The 18,728-nt window shown below is 41.5% G+C and overlaps 1 protein-coding gene across 1 annotated transcript in view; it reads right to left on the bottom strand.

Moving 5' to 3' along the window:
• Positions 1-10,729: 10,729 nt before the first annotated feature.
• The window catches only part of VPS26B (VPS26 retromer complex component B), a 60,939-nt gene continuing 52,940 nt past the window's right edge, over positions 10,730-18,728 (bottom strand). The window contains exon 6 of the mRNA XM_053691511.1: positions 10,730-12,742. Coding sequence (XP_053547486.1) covers positions 12,593-12,742 — 150 coding nt within the window. The 3' untranslated portion in view covers positions 10,730-12,592. The remainder of the gene's footprint in view (positions 12,743-18,728) is intronic.

The raw sequence follows: 18,728 nt of genomic DNA, 5'->3' as shown, positions 1-18,728 counted from the left end.
CTTTTCTCTTCTTTATATCTTCTGTAGTTAATGGTCCTTTAAACATTGTGCATTTTGTATTCAGATCAATAAAAACAAAGTATGCTTACCTGATAATTTTCTTCAGATGGAAAGAGTCCACAGCTTCATTCATTAATTTTGGGAATTCAGAACCTGGCCACCAGGAGGAGGCAAAGGCACCCCAGCCAAAGGCTTAAATACCTCTCCCACTTCCCCCAGTCATTCTGCCGAGGAACAAGGAACAGTAGAAGAAATATCAAGGTGAAAAGGTGCCAGAAGAATAAATGTAATGGACGCCCCACATAAAAAACACGTGCGGGGAGCTGTGGACTCTTTCCATCTGAAGAAAAGAAAACGATCAGGTAAGAATAATTTATGTTTTTCTTCATAAATGAAAAGAGTCCACAACTGCATTCATTACTTTTGGGAAAACAATACCCAAGCTATAGAGGACACTGAATGCAAAACGGGTGGGTACAAGAGGCGGCCCATTCTGAGGGCACCAGGCCTGCAAAAACCTGCTTCGTCCGAATGCCGAGAAAACTTTAAAAAAGAAAAGGCCCCAAGGACACACTGACCCACAGATAGTCCATAAGCCTTGCTAGAGACCGCAGAAATAGACTCGACTGAGCCAACACACCTCCAGGAGACCCAGTCGCCCAGCAATTGGTCCCCAACCACACACCCCTTACTAGAGAAGATCCCTAAATAGGGTACAACAAGTTCCAAATAAAATAAGGAACCCCAAAAACTGAACCAAGCTCACAGAGACCCGAACCAGTCTTGAGAAACAAGGCAGGCAACGCCCAGACCTCGGATCTTACAGAAACCACAAGGTTAAGACCGGGAATCTGAAACCGAGGAGAAAACTGCTCCTAAAAACAGTGCAACCGCACCCCAAAGGACAACCAAAGACAGAGTTCTCAAGTTACAAGATAACTCAGAATATCGAAATATTCATAGATAGAATACGTGCAGCAACCCCAGATACGTGAACACCTGAGTCAAAACCACATGCCCCAGTCTTGCCAGGATGACTGAAATAGAATATTTGCAGGCAAGTAAGAGCAGTTGAAAAGAGATATCAAACCCTAATCATCAGACTGCAAAATCATCCACTAAACAGTGGGCATCACAGGCTATCCAAAAGCCGCTAGTCCTTCTCAACATTTTCAACATGGAGGATCACAGAACCTCAAAGAGGCTCACCGAACCTCAAATGACCCAAGGAAGTACAACAGATTTCAGATTCTGCTCTACACCGAACCAGCCCAGGCGACGGTCATGTCCCCCAGGGAAGGCCATAATGGGGAAAACTCGGCCACTCCCGCTGAACTCGGGAGCCCAAAGAGCTCCTTTAAATGGGTCCTCCCAAAGAGAACCCCATAGGAGATGAACATAGCAAAATGCAGTTGATCCCTACGAAGACTCTGCATAACTGACAGTCTCAACATGGAGATTGCAACCTCCACAGACGAAACAGAACATACAGGATAAAAACACCTGTTCAAGCCTCCTGTACACAGGACAAGGCAACAACCCTTCAGAGAGAGGAACCCCCCCCTCCTAAAAAAGGACAAACAACCCCCCCCAAAGGAAAAGGCACATATAAAAACAGCACACACGCTCACCAGACATGAGCCATAGTCTGTTGAAAACAAAAGCCGAATGAAAATTATTTATACGACATTAATGAACACAGACCGAACTCCCCAAATCGTTCAAAGGACCAGACAAGCCATAAAGAGCGTATCCGAAAGCGCCCAGGATCCTGGACAAGCTGCTAGCAGACTCAATTTGGCCAGTCCGTAGGCCATAATCTATGGTCCCTGGAAAACTGGATCGCCCTGAACCAGCCACAGGATCATAAGTTTCCGGACATCCAGAAAGACTCGTAGATCCCAACCCAAAAGGGAGAGAACACCCCTTGCAGAAGTCCAACACTCCAAAAAGGAGCTAGGGCAAGTCACCTGAAGAGTGAGTAGAACAAAAGCTAGTCTCCATATTGCCTCAGAGTATGTAACTAGAGGACCACAACTAAGGAAAAAGAATGCAGAGCATCCCAACCTTGTTAGAAAATCCCCAAAGCGAAGCTTGGGGAAGGAGACAACACAGCCAAACGTCCCTGATAAGGAAAACGACAAACTCCTTAGAGTAGGAAAAGCCAAACGACCTTCCTTAAAGAGAGTATAATCATCAGATGACTATTTCTCTTGTTAAGTGTATCCAGTCCACGGATCATCCATTACTTATGGGATATTCTCCTTCCCAACAGGAAGTTGCAAGAGGATCACCCCAGCAGAGCTGCTATATAGCTCCTCCCCTAACTGCCATACCCAGTCATTCTCTTGCAACCCTCAACATAGATGGAGGTCGTGAGAGGAGTGTGGTGTTTTATACTTAATTAATTCTTCAATCAAGTTTGTTATTTTTAAATGGCACCGGAGTGTGCTGTTTTTTTCTCAGGCAGTATTTGGAAGAAGAATCTGCCTGCGTTTTCTATGATCTTAGCAGAAGTAACTAAGATCCACTGGCTGTTCTAACATATTCTGAGGAGTGGGGTAACTTCAGAAAGGGAATGGCGTGCGGGGTCTCCTGCAGCTAAGGTATGTGCAGTAAAATATTTTTCTAAGGAATGGAATTGACTAAGAAAATACTGCGGATACCGAAGTAATGTAAGTAAAGCCTTAAATGCAGCGAAAGCGACTGGTATGAGGCTTATTAATGTATGTGCAGTAAAATAATGTTCTAAGGAATGGAATTTGACTAAGAAAATGCTGCTAATACTGAAGTAATGTAGTAAAGCCTTAAATGCAGTAGAAGCGACTGGTGTCAGGCTTATCAATAGAGATACATACTCTTTAAAAAAGGATGTTTAAAACGTTTGCTGGCATGTTTAATCGTTTTTTGAGGTACATTGGTGATAAAACTTATTGGGGCATAATTTTTTCCACATGGCTGACTTATTTTCTGCATAGAAACAGTTAACGGAGGCTTCCCACTGTTGTAATAATGAGTGGGAGGGGCCTATTTTAGCGCTTTTTTGCGCAGTTAAAATTACAAAATAAATCATCCAGATTCCCTCAGCAGTCCCATGAATACTACAGGACATCTCTAAAGGGCTAAAAAGACTTCCAAAATCGTTTATAGGGAAGGTAATCCACAGCTCAGCTGTGGCAGTTTTGTTGTGTCTGTTAAAAAAACGTCTATGTCGTTTTTTTGATCTGTTTATTGCATTAAGGGGTTAATCATCAAATTGCAAGTGGGTGCAATGCTCTGCTGACTTGTTACATACACTGTAAAAATTTTGTTAGTGTAACTGCCTTTTTTCACTGTTATTTCAAATTTTGTCAAAATTTGTTTCTCTTAAAGGCACAGTAACGTTTTTTTATATTGCTTGTTAACTTGCTTTAAAGTGTTTTCCAAGCTTGCTAGTCTCATTGCTAGTCTGTACAAACGTGTCTGAAACAGAGGATACTTGTTTATTATGTTTAAAAGCCATGGTGGAGCCCCATAGGAGAATGTGTACTAAATGTATTGATTTCACCTTAAACAGTAAAGATCAGTCTTTATCTATAAAAGAATTGTCACCAGAGGGGTCTGTCGAGGGGGAAGTTATGCCGACTAACTCTCCCCACGTGTCGGACCCTTCGCCTCCCGCTCAAGGGACGCACGCTAATATGGTGCCAAGTACATCAGGGACGCCCATAGCAATTACTTTGCAGGACATGGCTGCAATCATGAATAATACCCTGTCAGAGGTATTATCCAGATTGCCTGAATTGAGAGGCAAGCGCGATAGCTCTGGGGTTAGATGCTGTAGAGCCATGTCTGATACTGCGTCACAATATGCAGAACCTGAGGACGGAGATCTTCAGTCTGTGGGTGACGTAGATTTCTAATTCTAAATTTAAGCTTGAGAACCTCCGTGTATTGCTTGGGGAGGTATTAGCTGCTCTGAATGACTGTGACACAATTGCAGTGCCAGAGAAATTGTGTAGGCTGGAGAAATACTATGCAGTGCCGGTGAGTACTGATGTTTTCCCAATACCTAAAAGGCTTACAGAAATTATTAGTAAGGAGGGATAGGCCCGGTGTGTCCTTTTCCCCACCTCCTATATTTAGAAAAATGTTTCCTATAGATGCCACTACACAGGACTTATGGCAGACTGTCCCTAAGGTGGAGGGAGCAGTTTCTACTTTAGCAAAGCGTACCACTATCCCGGTTGAGGACAGTTGTGCTTTTTCAGATTCAATGGATAAAAAATTGGAGGGTTACCTTAAGAAAATGTTTATTCAACAAGGTTTTCTTTTACAGCCCCTTGCATGCATTGCGCCTGTCACTGCTGCGGCGGCATTCTGGTTTGAGGCCCTGGAAGAGGCCATCCATACAGCTCCGTTGACTGAAATTGTTGACAAGCTTAGAACTCTTAAGCTAGCTAATGCATTTGTTTCTGATGCCATTGTTCATTTGACTAAACTAACGGCTAAGAATTCAGGATTCGCCATCCAGGCGCGTAGGGCGCTATGGCTCAAATCCTGGTCAGCTGATGTGACTTCAAAAGTCTAAATTACTCAACATTCCTTTCAAGGGGCAGACCTTATTCGGGCCTGGTTTGAAAGAAATTATTGCTGACATTACTGGAGGTAAGGGTCATTCCCTTCCGCAGGATAGGGCCAAATCAAAGGCCAAACAGTCTAATTCTCGTGCCTTTCGAAATTCCAAGGCAGGTGCAGCATCAACTTCCTCCGCTTCAAGACAAGAGGAACTTTTGCTCAATCTAAGCAGGCCTGGAAACCTAACCAGTCCTGGAATAAAGGCAAGCAGGCCAGAAGCCTGCTGCTGCCTCTAAGACAGCATGAAGGAACGGCACCCTATCCGGCGACGGATCTAGTAGGGGGCAGACTTTTTCTCTGCGCCCAGGTGTGGGCAAGAGATGTTCAGGATCCCTGGGCGTTGGAGATCATATCTCAGGGATATCTTCTGGAGTTCAAAGCTTCCCCTCCACAAGGGAGATTTCATCTTTCAAGGTTATCTGCAAATCAGATAAAGAAAGAGGCATTCCTACGCTGTGTGCAAGACCTCCTAGTAATGGGAGTGATCCATCCAGTTCCGCGGACGGAACAAGGACAGGGTTTTTATTCAAATCTGTTTGTGGTTCCCAAAAAAGAGGGAACCTTCAGACCAATTTTGGAACTAAAGATCTTAAACAAATTCCTCAGAGTTCCAGCTTTCAAAATGGAAACTATTCGGACCATCCTACCCATGATCCAAGAGGGTCAGTACATGACCACAGTGGACTTAAAGGATGCCTACCTTCACATACCGATTCACAAAGATCTTCATCGGTTCCTAAGGTTTGCCTTTCTAGACAGGCATTACCAATTTGTAGCTCTTCCCTTCGGGTTGGCTATAGCCCCGAGAATCTTTACGAAGGTTCTGGGCTCACTTCTGGCGGTTCTAAGACCGCGAGGCATAGCGGTGGCTCCGTATCTAGACGACATCCTGATAAAGGCGTCAAGCCTTCAAATTGCCAAGTCTCATACAGAGATAGTTCTGACATTTCTGAGATCGCACGGGTGGAAAGTGAACGAGGAAAAGAGTTCTCTATCCCCACTCACAAGAGTCTCCTTCTTAGGGACTCTTATAGATTCTGTAGAGATGAAAATTTACCTGACGGTGTCCAGGTTATCAAAGCTTCTAAATGCTTGCCGTATTCTTCATTCCATGCCGCGCCCTTTGGTGGCTCAGCGTATGGAGGTGATCGGCTTAATGGTAGCGGCAATGGACATAGTGCCATTTGCGCGCCTACATCTCAGACCGCTGCAATTATGCATGCTAAGTCAGTGGAATGGGGATTACACAGTTTTGTCCCCTCTGCTAAATCTGGATCTAGAGACCAGAGATTCTCTTCTCTGGTGGTTGTCTCGGGTCCACCTGTCCAAGGGTATGACCTTTCGCAGGTCAGATTGGAAGATGCCAGCCTTCTAGGTTGGGGTGCAGTCTGGAACTCTCTGAAGGCTCAGGGATCGTGGACTCAGGAGGAGAAACTCCTTCCGATAAATATTCTGGAGTTAAGAGCAATATTCAATGCTCTTCTGACTTGGCCTCAGTTAGCAACACTGAGGTTCATCAGATTTCAGTCGGACAATATCACGACTGTGACTTACATCAACCATCAAGGGGGAACCAGGAGTTCCCTAGTGATGATAGAAGTCTCAAAAATAATTCGCTGGACAGAGACTCACTCTTGCCACCTGTCAGCAATCCATATCCCAGGCGTGGAGAACTGGGAGGCGGATTTTCTAAGTCGTCTGACTTTTCACCCGGGGGAGTGGGAACTCCATCCGGAGGTGTTTGCTCAGTTGATTCATTGTTGGGGCAAACCAGAGGTGGATCTCATGGCGTCTCGCCAGAACGCCAAGCTTCCTTGTTACGGATCCAGGTCCAGGGACCCAGAAGAGATGCTGATAGATGCTCTAGCAAGCACCTTGGTTCTTCAACCTGGCTTATGTGTTTCCACCGTTTCCTCTGCTCCCTTGACTGATTGACAAAATCAAACAGGAGAGAGCATCAGTGATTCTAATAGCGCCTGCGTAGCCACGCAGGACCTGGTATGCAGACCTAGTGGACATGTCATCCTTTCCACAATGGACTCTGCCTCTGAGACAGGACCTTATAATACAAGGTCCTTTCAATCATCCAAATCTAATTTCTCTGAGACTGACTGCATGGAGATTGAACGCTTGATTCTATCAAAGCGTGGCTTCTCCGAGTCAGTCACTGATACCTTAATACAGGCACGAAAGCCTGTTACCAGGAAAATCTATCACAAGATATGGCGTACATATCTTTACTGGTGTGAATCCAAGAATTACTCATGCAGTAAGGTTAGGATTCCTAGGATATTATGCTTTCTCCAAGAGGGTTGGACAAAGGATTATCAGCTAGTTCCTTAAAGGGACAGATTTCTGTTCTGTCTATTCTTTTGCACAAGCGTCTGGCAGAAGTTCCAGACGTCCAGGCATTTTGTCAGGCTTTGGTTAGAATTAAGCCTGTGTTTAAATCTGTTGCTCCCCCATGGAGCTTAAACTTGGTTCTTAAAGTTCTTCAAGAAGTTCCGTTTGAACCCCTTCATTCCATTGATATTAAGCTTTTATCTTGGAAAGTTCTGTTTTGATGGCTATTTCCTCGGCTCGGAGAGTCTCTGAGCTATCTGCCTTACAATGTGATTCTCCCTATCTGATTTTTCATGCAGATAAGGTAGTTCTGCGTACCAAACCTGGGTTTTTACCTAAGGTGGTTTCTAACAAGAATATCAATCAAGAGATTGTTGTTCCATCATTACGTCCTAATCCTTCTTCAAAGAAGGAACGTCTTTTACATAATCTGGACGTAGTCCGTGCCTTGAAGTTTTACTTACAAGCTACTAAAGATTTTCGTCAAACATCTTTCCTGTTTGTCATTTATTCTGGACAGAGGAGAGGTCAAAAAGCTTCGGCAACCTCTCTTTCCTTTTGGCTTCGGAGTTTTATACGCCTAGCCTATGAGACTGCTGGACAGCAGCCCCCTGAAAGAATTACAGCTCATTCTACTAGAGCTGTGGCTTCCTCATGGGCCTTTAAAAATGAGGCCTCTGTTGAACAGATTTGCAAGGCCGCGACTTGGTCTTCGCTTCACACTTTTTCAAAATTTTACAAATTTGATACTTTTGCTTCTTCGGAGGCTGTTTTTGGGAGAAAGGTTCTTCAGGCAGTAGTTCCTTCCGCTTAATCCCTGCCTTGTCCCTCCCATCATTCGTGTACTTTAGCTTTGGTATTGGTATCCCATAAGTAATGGATAATCCGTGGACTGGATACACTTAACAAGAGAAAACATAATTTATGCTTACCTGATAAATTTATTTCTCTTGTAGTGTATCCAGTCCACGGCCCGCCCTGTCATTTTAAGGCAGGTCTAAAATTTTATTAAACTACAGTCACCACTGCACCCTATGGTTTCTCCTTTCTCTGTTTGTTTCGGTCGAATGACTGGATATGGCAGTTAGGGGAGGAGCTATATAGCAGCTCTGCTGGGGTGATCCTCTTGCAACTTCCTGTTGGGAAGGAGAATATACCATAAGTAATGGATGATCCGTGGACTGGATACACTACAAGAGAAATAAATTTATCAGGTAAGCATAAATTATGTTTTTTCCAACCATAAGGCTACCTTGCTACCCCCATAAGGCAGCCAAACCGCTAAGGAGAACGGACAATGCCCAGAAAGCCGACCCAAAGGAAGACCCTCAAAAAGGAACAGGTCCAGAAAAAAGGACAATTCCAAGGAGCCCTAAAAAAGCAAGACTGCCAGAAACCGGCGGCAAAGAGGCCCTGAGTCCTCCAAACGTCCAACCCATGCAGGGAAGGAAACACTCAAAATTCCAATGAAATAACTGAATAAAAGAGTGTGTCGCAGTGGAACTACACCGAATCCCAGTAGACCAGCTAAAAAGGCTAACAAGGACTGAACCAATCCCCCATGCCTCGGACCAGCCAGGCAGAACAGGCGCCACTTGTCTGAAACAGGCCGCAAGAACAGAAGGATCCGAACCCAATCAGGACCTGCCTAAACCAAGGGCCGATACTGTCAAGGCCACAGATAGTCACTCCCAGAGATGGGGGATAAACAGCAGACAAACATAGGACTAACATGTCCTCACGCCTAAACAAACCTCCGTAGAAGTAAACTAAGCAATCAAAAAAATCGCAAGCATCGATTCCAGAAACCAATATGAGCTCAAAATAAAATCATCCTAACCGGATTAAAATAAAAAAGATAAGGCAACCTGTAGGTTATCACCCAAGAATAGACACACCCGCAGGACCGGAATCCTGTTCTTCCAGCTCAGAACTGGAAAAGATACTCAATAAACAAGGCTATAACAAGATTACTCCATCCTCCTATACCTAATCCTGTGAGCCTTTTGAAGGTGAAGACTGAGAATCCCCATATCCATTAAGGATGGGATCCTCCAACAACGCCAAAATGTGCCTCAGTAGGACACGAAGGCGCACCAGTCTATAAGGGAAGGCACAGCATACCTTTGCCGGAGCAGAAGACGATCCCGGCCTCGAATGTTGACCCCCTGAAGCCTCAGGGACAGTCGTTCCCCCCCGGAGAGCTGAGTAGGCCATTCCATGCCTAAGGAATCCCGGCTAACGGAACACATACAATATCATAAACACACTTCTGGTAGTTGTAGATGCGCCAGAGCCATGATTATGGACATGCAAAAACTGCCATCAGCTCCGGAGGGAACAAGCCATCTTCCAGAGAAGGATAAGCAAAATCTGGGTTACCTGCATGCGTAGTAAGAGTTGGTGGTAGGGAACTCGCCACTCGGGGAACCGGACCCCCAGAGACGGATGGCTCAGCAGCCCCTTTATTCCCCAATCCTAAGGAATTGAGCACTCTAAGACGGCATTCGGAACATAACTGGAGGGCATGTATCACCAGGGCTAATTCGTATTCTTCACCAGAAACAGAATCTGACGCAGAGATGTCCGTCTCCACAATATCAGAATCCTCCATAACAGGGATATTGAATATAAAAAAAAAAACGGACCAAATAAGAAAATGTAAACAACACCCAACACCTACAATGGCTAGGGCACTCACCACCTCCTATGAACCAGATACCGGCGGATTAAAATTCTTCCGTCGCCACACGGTCAGGAATGCGGAAATGGAGAGCCAAAAACGTGACCACGCCTGGACACCAGGTGCACCGTGCAGTCCAGAAAAAGCGCGCACAACCGTAAAGGTTGCATCACTTCCAAAGGCCGTTCCACAAGCCATGAGCCTAAGTAACACTACACATACGCAGTTCGAATCATATAACAAACATGATTAAAAAAAAACCTTTTCAATAACCCCCCTCAGGAGATATTAACCCTTGATTCCAAGATACAAAAATGAGCCTTACTGAGACCCTGATTATAGTTAATCCTGCAAGGTGAGAGCCTCCCGGGAAAACATTTGTATTACCATACAATCATAACAAAAGTAAAATAAAACGATCTTACCGGAATCTACGCCGTGGAACAGGAACGCGGCCCTTCAAGTGTGACAGATAGTAGCCTCGCCTCTGCCATGGACTTGAGAAAAGAAAGCAGGCAGCGAAACTCGTCAACGCTGACTGCTTGTGGAGCTGTTAATATGAGTCGGGATGGGTTCGCAGAAAGACTCTCCCTGCATCTCCGGACTCCATCCTGTCCATGCTCTCACTGAGAGGCTGACAGGATTATTTAAAACCCCAGTCCCCTGATGAAGAGTACTACCCTCCATAAGAGACTATCAAAACTTCTGACACTTAATGACTGGGGGGTGAGGGAAGTGGGAAAGGTATTTAAGTCTTTGGCTGGGGTGTCTTTGCCTCCTCCTGGTGGCCAGGTTCTGAATTCCCAAAAGTAATGAATGCAGCTGTGGACTCTTTCCATTTATGAAGTAAAATATGGTTTTGATACACTAGTTTGTCTTTGATAACCAGAGAGCCTGATGTAGGTTATACTAACATGATACTAAAAAATAAATCTGTTTTCAGTGTTTTGTATAAAAGAGAATGTTTCCAAATGTTATTATGCTTTTACTTCTTTTTTATAAAAAAATGGATGTTCTTGTACTCAAAAACCCAACTTTTCTTTACTGTGCTAGCCTATGAGCAAAAGTACACAAAGTATTCCACAATTTAGTGATCAGTTTTTTTTATTTATTTTTTTAAATCTGTGTCTAATAAAACCAATGTAAAATAGACATCTAAAACACAATGAAATTATAGACTAAAACACTGCAAAGTCAATGGAATTATCTGAAGTCCAAACATGATCTTATTGGAGGAGCTTATTGTCATATAGAGTATTTAGACTGAATCTCAATTTAAAGCACTGCCGACATGCAGTGCTTTGTAAAACATAATGCAGGCACTATGTATCCCTGCTCTTCAGAGCTTACAATCTAATGTTGCTTTCTGAGGCACAAGGCTCTTACTAATGTATACTTCAACTAATAAATAGGTTTATTACCACCTAAGGGTAACTGAAATACTGTGGACAAATATTCAGTTATCAAATGCTAAACTGTAATTTTCTGATAGCAAAAAAAAGCCACGTTTGTTATTCTTGGCAGCAAAAGAATCCAGTATTATAGAGCGATTAACCGATTTCATTTAGCAAAAGGCTGGAATATTTGTTTTATAATATATGACACATATACCATAAGGAAGAAAGAACACACCTTTATATGCCACAGATCACAGGTAACTAAATGTTAAAGAATGTTTAACAAAGAACGTTGCTGGTAATAGACTACTTTTGCAGATATATAGTATCATACAACAGTTATAAAGGGTCTTTTTCTTATTAAAAAAAAAAAAAGTTATATTCTTGCAATACGCATGCTGCCCTCTGACTGGCCAACTTGACTACATTGTCCTTGAAAAGCCCATGAAATTTGAGCTGCCCAGAATTCTCTCTGCATTTCATGCTGAGAAGCCCAAGATTGGCTGCAAGAGCCAAACACATTTTAATTACCTTCAGGGAGATATGATTCTCAAAATTGTGAATGTTTTACACTACATGTACAATCTTGATCACATGACGACTTCAGGGTCCCACTAGAATGTATACATTATGTATACATAGCTCATTTTAGTAATAATGAAATTTGGTGCAAGTAATTGAAAATGTTTTGGTCCTTTTAATTTACGATTTATAAAGCATCCAGTTTTCTGAAGGACCACAGGAGACCCCCTACTTTTTAGCACATAACATGTGTGCTGGGGTGTCAATTTTTTTTTTATATGCTCTATAACCCAAACTTTGCTTGTGTTATAGAATGGATAAATACTTCATATAGTAATGGAAATACTATTGTTCAAGAGGTACGCACAAGTGCAAATTAATTAACGTGTCCCTATGCTTCCATATTCTATGCATGGGGGAATTGGCTCCTTGTATACAAAGCCATTTTTATATATACATAGTTTTTCTTTATACATTTCTATAATTTAACTTTTCTCCAGTTTAAATGGAGATGCACATAAACACAGTGTATAAAATGTGTTTTCTGTGCAAATAGTAATCTACTAGCGACATAGTAATCACAACAAATAAAATGCAAGATTTAATGCTGTGTGTATCCCGGCTGGTTAGAACAACTCTGCACAAGACGCAAATGCTGTGGTAGCACAAAGCTCCTCGGAACCTGCATTATAAAACTACATTGTTCACCTCCCTCAATCTTTGCGGCAACCCTGGGCTTTAATGGCAGATTTGCCAGGACAGTGACAAGGCATAGAACAGAAAATGGATAAAATAAAATGATAAAAGGGCAGATATCCCACCTGCTCTACCCAGTTTCATGTAATGCCATATAGCAGCGGAAAGAGATTGATTTAGCCTTTCCCAGAGTGAGGCTGGTCCGATCCCTCTACAAGAATTGGCTGAGAGTCTGTGCTAGGGTAATAGCACAGGTGGTGGAGGAGTGGGGTTGGAGAGGTCCAGTTACTTTATAATTGGTCATTAGAGACCTACACAATTCCAACATGACATGTCACTCGTACTCCTGTTCCCCTGCAGCAGCTCCACCGTGCTGTGGTCTCATCTCTGGGTGACTCGTTCCCTCAAACCTCTGAGAAGCGATGGCGGCTTGGTGTGACATGCTCTTCCTCACAATGTCTCCTTTACGCCATAAAACTACTTCCTGCAAAACAGAATAAATGCATAATAGTGTTTTAGAGGAAGACAAACTGTAAGTAAAAAAAATAAAAAAAAAAATATGCTTACTTGATAAATTTCTTTCTTTCCGGATATGTTGAGTCCACTGGATCGTCAATTACTGTTGGGAATATCACTCCTGGCCAGCAGGAGGAGGCAAAGAGCACTACAGTTAAAGGGATATGAAACCCAAAACATTTATTTCATGATTCAGACAGATGATGCAATTTTAAACAACTTTCTAAATTACTGCTATTATTTTTTTATTAAATTTTTATTGAGGTTTTCAAATCACATATCATACATTGAAAATTCAAATTTTCTCAGGGAACATGTTACAATAAAAGATACGACTGTATTAAACAAAAAGAAAAGCATATCTTCATCTGGTTCATAAGCTAATCATAGCTAAATGCTTAAATTATAAACTCTAACAATCTGTCCCTTAAATAGAATTATAAAAGTGAGACCTCATTTTCATTTATATAATCTACTACCTATTCCTATGAAAACAACTATGGACCAGTATGGCCTCAGACGTTCAAATGCACCATAATAGAGGAATTAGTAGATAGAATAGGGAAGGGGTTATTAATAGCCACTATATTAATGTAGATGTATAATAGGTATGAGGGAAGGTTCAATAGAATCTACGTTCTTATTGTTTAACCAGTAAACAAATGGGGGGGGGGGCGGAGCCACCATTCAGGATATTATGGCCTCAGGGCGAACTCTATAGATATATTCTCATAACAAAGGTTTCCTAAAACTAGCTTATAGGCAGTTGCGTACCCTAAGACTACACATATATAAACATGCAATCGAACAGAATAATGTATCTGACTATATCTTCAGCTCTAAACACCAATATTCTATATTATGTAGATAATAAGAGTATTTAGATAGTAATTGGACAACACATAATAATGGCTATACAATAGACCAGCTCTAATAATTCCTTTTTAGGTGACATGGATACTAGTAGGACTGCCACACAAATATTTATTATGGAGGATATAGTTCAGTGACCTAGGTTCACTAGTGTTGGGTTTTAGCCTTTTGCAGCAAGTATATAAATATATCTTTCCATGAATCAGGCTCCCAAAAAAAGTTGTAAGTTGCAGATAGATTAATAGTATGTGTGGGTGGTATTATATGTAAAAAAATATAAACTGAGTGTGTTAACCTCACCTAAGCAACAGCAAAGTTCTAAAAAAGAAACAGGCACACAGGGTCTGTATATTCAATAACATAAATATAGGAACACATCTTAACAATTTCCGAATTGCATAGTTAGCAATTTAGATATATATACATATGGGACATCACCATGTAAAGAGGCCCATTTACCAAAAATATAAGAGGCTTTGCATACAAGATATCACTAGAAGATATATATGTTATTAAGTGACAAGGAACATATTAATAATTTATATGAAAATATTGGATGCCTAACCGACCACCATTTTGCAAGTAGTAGTGATGCAACAACACAAAACAGTAACTTAGTAGTTCTATGAAGCGAAATGGAAACATACAGATTAAATGGCAGATTACATGAAGCCCTTCATAACAAATTTCTAAAAACAGTAATTCAGCTGAACAGTGACTTCAGAAACAAGCTTATATAAAACAATTGCAAACATACAATATAAACCAAACCAGAAAAACATTGTACAGTGTTAGCTACGAATATATTTTTTAGCTGCAACAGTGATCCAGATAACATCATGGATTAACATCTAAGAGTCATCCTTAGCCTATCCAGACCACCAGGCTAAGTAGTGCTCCATGTTTAAAAGCTTAGATATAAGAGGCGCTCACTTAGGCTAAAGACAAAATAAATTTATTAATAAAATACAAATTCAGAAATATAGAGTGCGCACTCATTCAACACAATATTAATTGAAACTAAACAATTCATTATAACTAACTACATATAAAACGACCTTAATAAGTAACAAGAGTCCCTTGAATTCCTTTGTGCAAAAATGCTTAAAGCAGATATTGGGAGGTGGATCTTATGTCTCTCTGTTCATTGGTCTCTCTTTTGTCTTCTATTGGCCAATAAGAAAACTATTATCGTTGTTTTACTCTTTCACAAATTGTAACTTTTTATCAATGAAATGTTACCATCTGTTTCCCAAAACAAGACTTTCTACCTTAATCTTCTGAAATTTCCAGTTCTTTTTGAAGCAAAAGTATTACTCGTTTTTTGATTCCTCACAAAAAAGTCATAAACATAACATATTGTAACAAAGAACTTTGTTTTGGGAAACAGATGGTAACATTTGATTGATAAAAAGTTACAATTTGTGAAAGAGTAAAACAACGATAATAGAGTTATCTTATTGGCCAAGAGAGACCAATGAACAGAGAGACATAAGATCCACCTCCCAATATCTTCTTTAAGCATTTTTTGCACAAAGGAATTCAAGGGACTCTTGTTACTTATTAAGGTCGTTTTATATGTAGTTAGTTATAATGAATTGTAGAATTGTTTAGTTTCAATTAATATTGTGTTGAATGAGTGCGCACTCTATATTTCTGAATTTGTATTTTATTAATAAATTTATTTTGTCTTTAGCCTAAGTGAGCGCTTCTTATATCTAAGGTTTTAAACATATGTCTATTTAACTGTATACAGGTCAGTTTTTATATATAAGGAGTTTGACTATTTATACCTATTTTAACGTTTTTAACAAATTAATTTATTAAGTAGTGCTCCATGGCCTCAAATACAGTCTTAGTCCCCATGATCACAAGCCGCACATACCAGCCAGTTAGAGCACTATACAGCGGCACTATATCGGCTTCGGTCGCCAATGGACCAGCTTTGCCAGCTCTAAACCAGCCAGCTACACTCCAGACTCCGCTTGTCAGTACCCCGAGGGCGCCTTCCCAGGGCCTGACCAGCAGCATCCGCCGGATTGGCTAAGGTCGGCACTGCACAATACTGGGCTCGCCACCTAGACAGTTCCTTATTTTCGCCAGATAGTCCCAGAGGCCTCCCGTGTAGATCTGTGTCGACACACTGGGTCAATACCTTTGGAGTTCCATGTGGCTGTACTGGGTAGGTTTCAAATGTAGAACTCGAGGCCCCAACCAGGTCGCACCCACTACCCGCAGTGGGCTCTCCACATGGCCCCCTGCTATCAGAGCTCTATGTTTCACTGAGTGTGTCCCGTAGGAGGCTCCGTTTCTGAGAACAGTGCTGAGCCTCATCAATCAATACGCTGCTGCGTACAGACTTCAATGCCATAATTAGGTCCTTCTCCAACTGCCTATAATGGCTACTTACTAGTTGTATGATACTCTCTTCCCATCTACGAACTGCGTCCATTCTGTCTTCAATATATATTGCTGGTATTTCCACAATATGCCCAAGCTGTGTTGGTAGAAATGAGATCTGCGTTATCAATCACTGCTGCCTTGAGGTCATCCAGAATAACTTTGGTTCCTGCGGTTATCCTATTAAATGTTTCAAACCACAGCAAGTCAGATAGAAAGAGAAGCTTCTTTTTAGGGTCTTAGTTATAGATCATAAATGTCGTGTTTATTCAGGAATTAACCCCCTAAATACGTTTATTTGGCAGGAGCTCATGAGGTATGCGTCTTGTCAGTTCAGTGGCTAGCTCCACCCCCCCTAAATTACTGCTATTATTTAATTTGCTTCCTTCTCTTGTTATCCTTTGCTGAAATATTTATCTAGGCAAACTCAGAAGCAGCAAAGAACCTAGATTCTCGCTGCTGATTGGTAGATGCATAAATATATACAGATTGTCATTGGCTCACCCATGTGTTCAGTTAGAAACCATTAGTGCATTGCTGCTCATTTAACAAATGATACAAAGAGAATGAAACAAATTAGATAATAGAAGTAAATTAGAAAATATTTGGGTTTCATGTCCCTTTAAGTATCACTCTCCTTCCCACAATCCCCAATCATTCGACCAAAGGAAAATGGAGAAAAGGAATAACACAAGGTGTAGAGGTGCCTGAGGTTTAAAAAAAAAACAAAAAAACTGTCTTAGAAAAAAAGGGCAGGGCCGTGGACTCACCATATCCGGAAAGAATGAAATTTATCAGGTAAGCATAAATTTTGTTTTCTTTCCTAAGATATGAGTGCACGGATCATCAATTACTGTTGGGAATCAATACCCAAGCCAGAGGACACAGATGATTAGGGAGGGACAAGGCAGGGAACCTAAACAGAAGGCACCACCGCTTGAAGAACCTTTCTCAAAGAAGCCTCAGCCGAGGCAAAAGTATAAAATTTATAAAATTTGAAAAAAAAGACCAAGTTGCAGCCTTGCAAATCTGTTCCACAGAAGTCTCATTTTTGAAAGCCCAAGAAGAAGAAACTGCCCTAGTGGTATGAGCTGTGATTCTCTCAGGAGGCTGCTGTCCAGCAGTCTCATATGCCAAAACGAATAATACATCTCAACCAGAGAGAAAGAGAGAGGTAGCAGTAGCTTTCTGACCTTTGCGTTTCCCAGAAAAACAATCAAACAATGCAGAAGACTGGCGAAAGTCCTTAGTCGCCTGCAAATAGAATTTAAGAGCAGAAGAGATAGCAGTAAGAAACAAAACCTTCCAAGATAGTAACTTAAAGGGACAGTAAACCTTAAAAATAATGTTATATAATTCTGCACATAGTGCAGAATTATATAACATTATATTAGCCAAACATTTCTAAAACCTAATATTCCCTATTGATTAATTTAAAAAAAAGCGCTGTTTCACAGACCCACTCTCTGCTGAGCGGGTCTGTTATATTTACTCAGCGCATCGGGCCAGCTGTATAGTCACAGCCCAGCCCGACCGCGCCATAAGACTAAGTGCAGCTCGCTCCTGTAAATATAAGTAAATATAACAGACCCGCTCAGCAGAGAGCGGGTCTGTGAAACAGCGCTTTTTTTTTTTAAATTAATAGGGAATATTAGGTTTTAGAAATGTTTGGCTAATATAATGTTATATAATTCTGCACTATGTGCAAAATTATATAACATTATTTTTAAGGTTTACTGTCCCTTTAATATCTATGGAATGTATAGGCTCAAACGGAGTCTGTTGCAAAACTCTAAGAACAAGGTTAAGGCTCCAATGTGGAGCAACAAATTTAAACAAAGGCCTGATTCTAACCAAGGCCTGACAAAAAACATAATTTATGCTTACCTGATAAATTCCTTTCTTCTGTTGTGTGATCAGTCCACGGGTCATCATTACTTCTGGGATATAACTCCTCCCCAACAGGAAATGCAAGAGGATTCACCCAGCAGAGCTGCACATAGCTCCTCCCCTCTACGTCAGTCCCAGTCATTCGACCAAGAATCAACGAGAAAGGAGTAACCAAGGGTGAAGTGGTGACTGGAGTATAATTTAAAAGATATTTACCTGCCTTAAAACAGGGCGGGCCGTGGACTGATCACACAACAGAAGAAAGGAATTTATCAGGTAAGCATAAATTATGTTTTCTTCTGTTATGTGTGATCAGTCCACGGGTCATCATTACTTCTGGGATACCAATACCAAAGCAAAAGTACACGGATGACGGGAGGGATAGGCAGGCTCATTATACAGAAGGAACCACTGCCTGAAGAACCTTTCTCCCAAAAATAGCCTCCGAAGAAGCAAAAGTGTCAAATTTGTAAAATTTGGAAAAAGTATGAAGCGAAGACCAAGTTGCAGCCTTGCAAATCTGTTCAACAGAGGCCTCATTCTTAAAGGCCCAAGTGGAAGCCACAGCTCTAGTGGAGTGAGCTGTAATTCTTTCAGGAGGCTGCTGTCCAGCAGTCTCATAGGCTAAACGTATTATGCTACGAAGCCAAAAAGAGAGAGAGGTAGCAGAAGCTTTTTGACCTCTCCTCTGTCCAGAATAAACGACAAACAGGGAAGAAGTTTGGCGAAAATCTTTAGTTGCCTGCAAGTAGAACTTGAGGGCACGAACTACATCCAGATTGTGTAGAAGA

The sequence above is a fragment of the Bombina bombina genome, chromosome 8, assembly GCF_027579735.1.
Source record: "Bombina bombina isolate aBomBom1 chromosome 8, aBomBom1.pri, whole genome shotgun sequence".
NCBI classification, from domain to species: domain Eukaryota; kingdom Metazoa; phylum Chordata; class Amphibia; order Anura; family Bombinatoridae; genus Bombina; species Bombina bombina.
The sequence above is the reverse complement of the archived record's forward strand: the minus strand, read 5'-3'. Positions and strand labels throughout refer to the sequence as shown.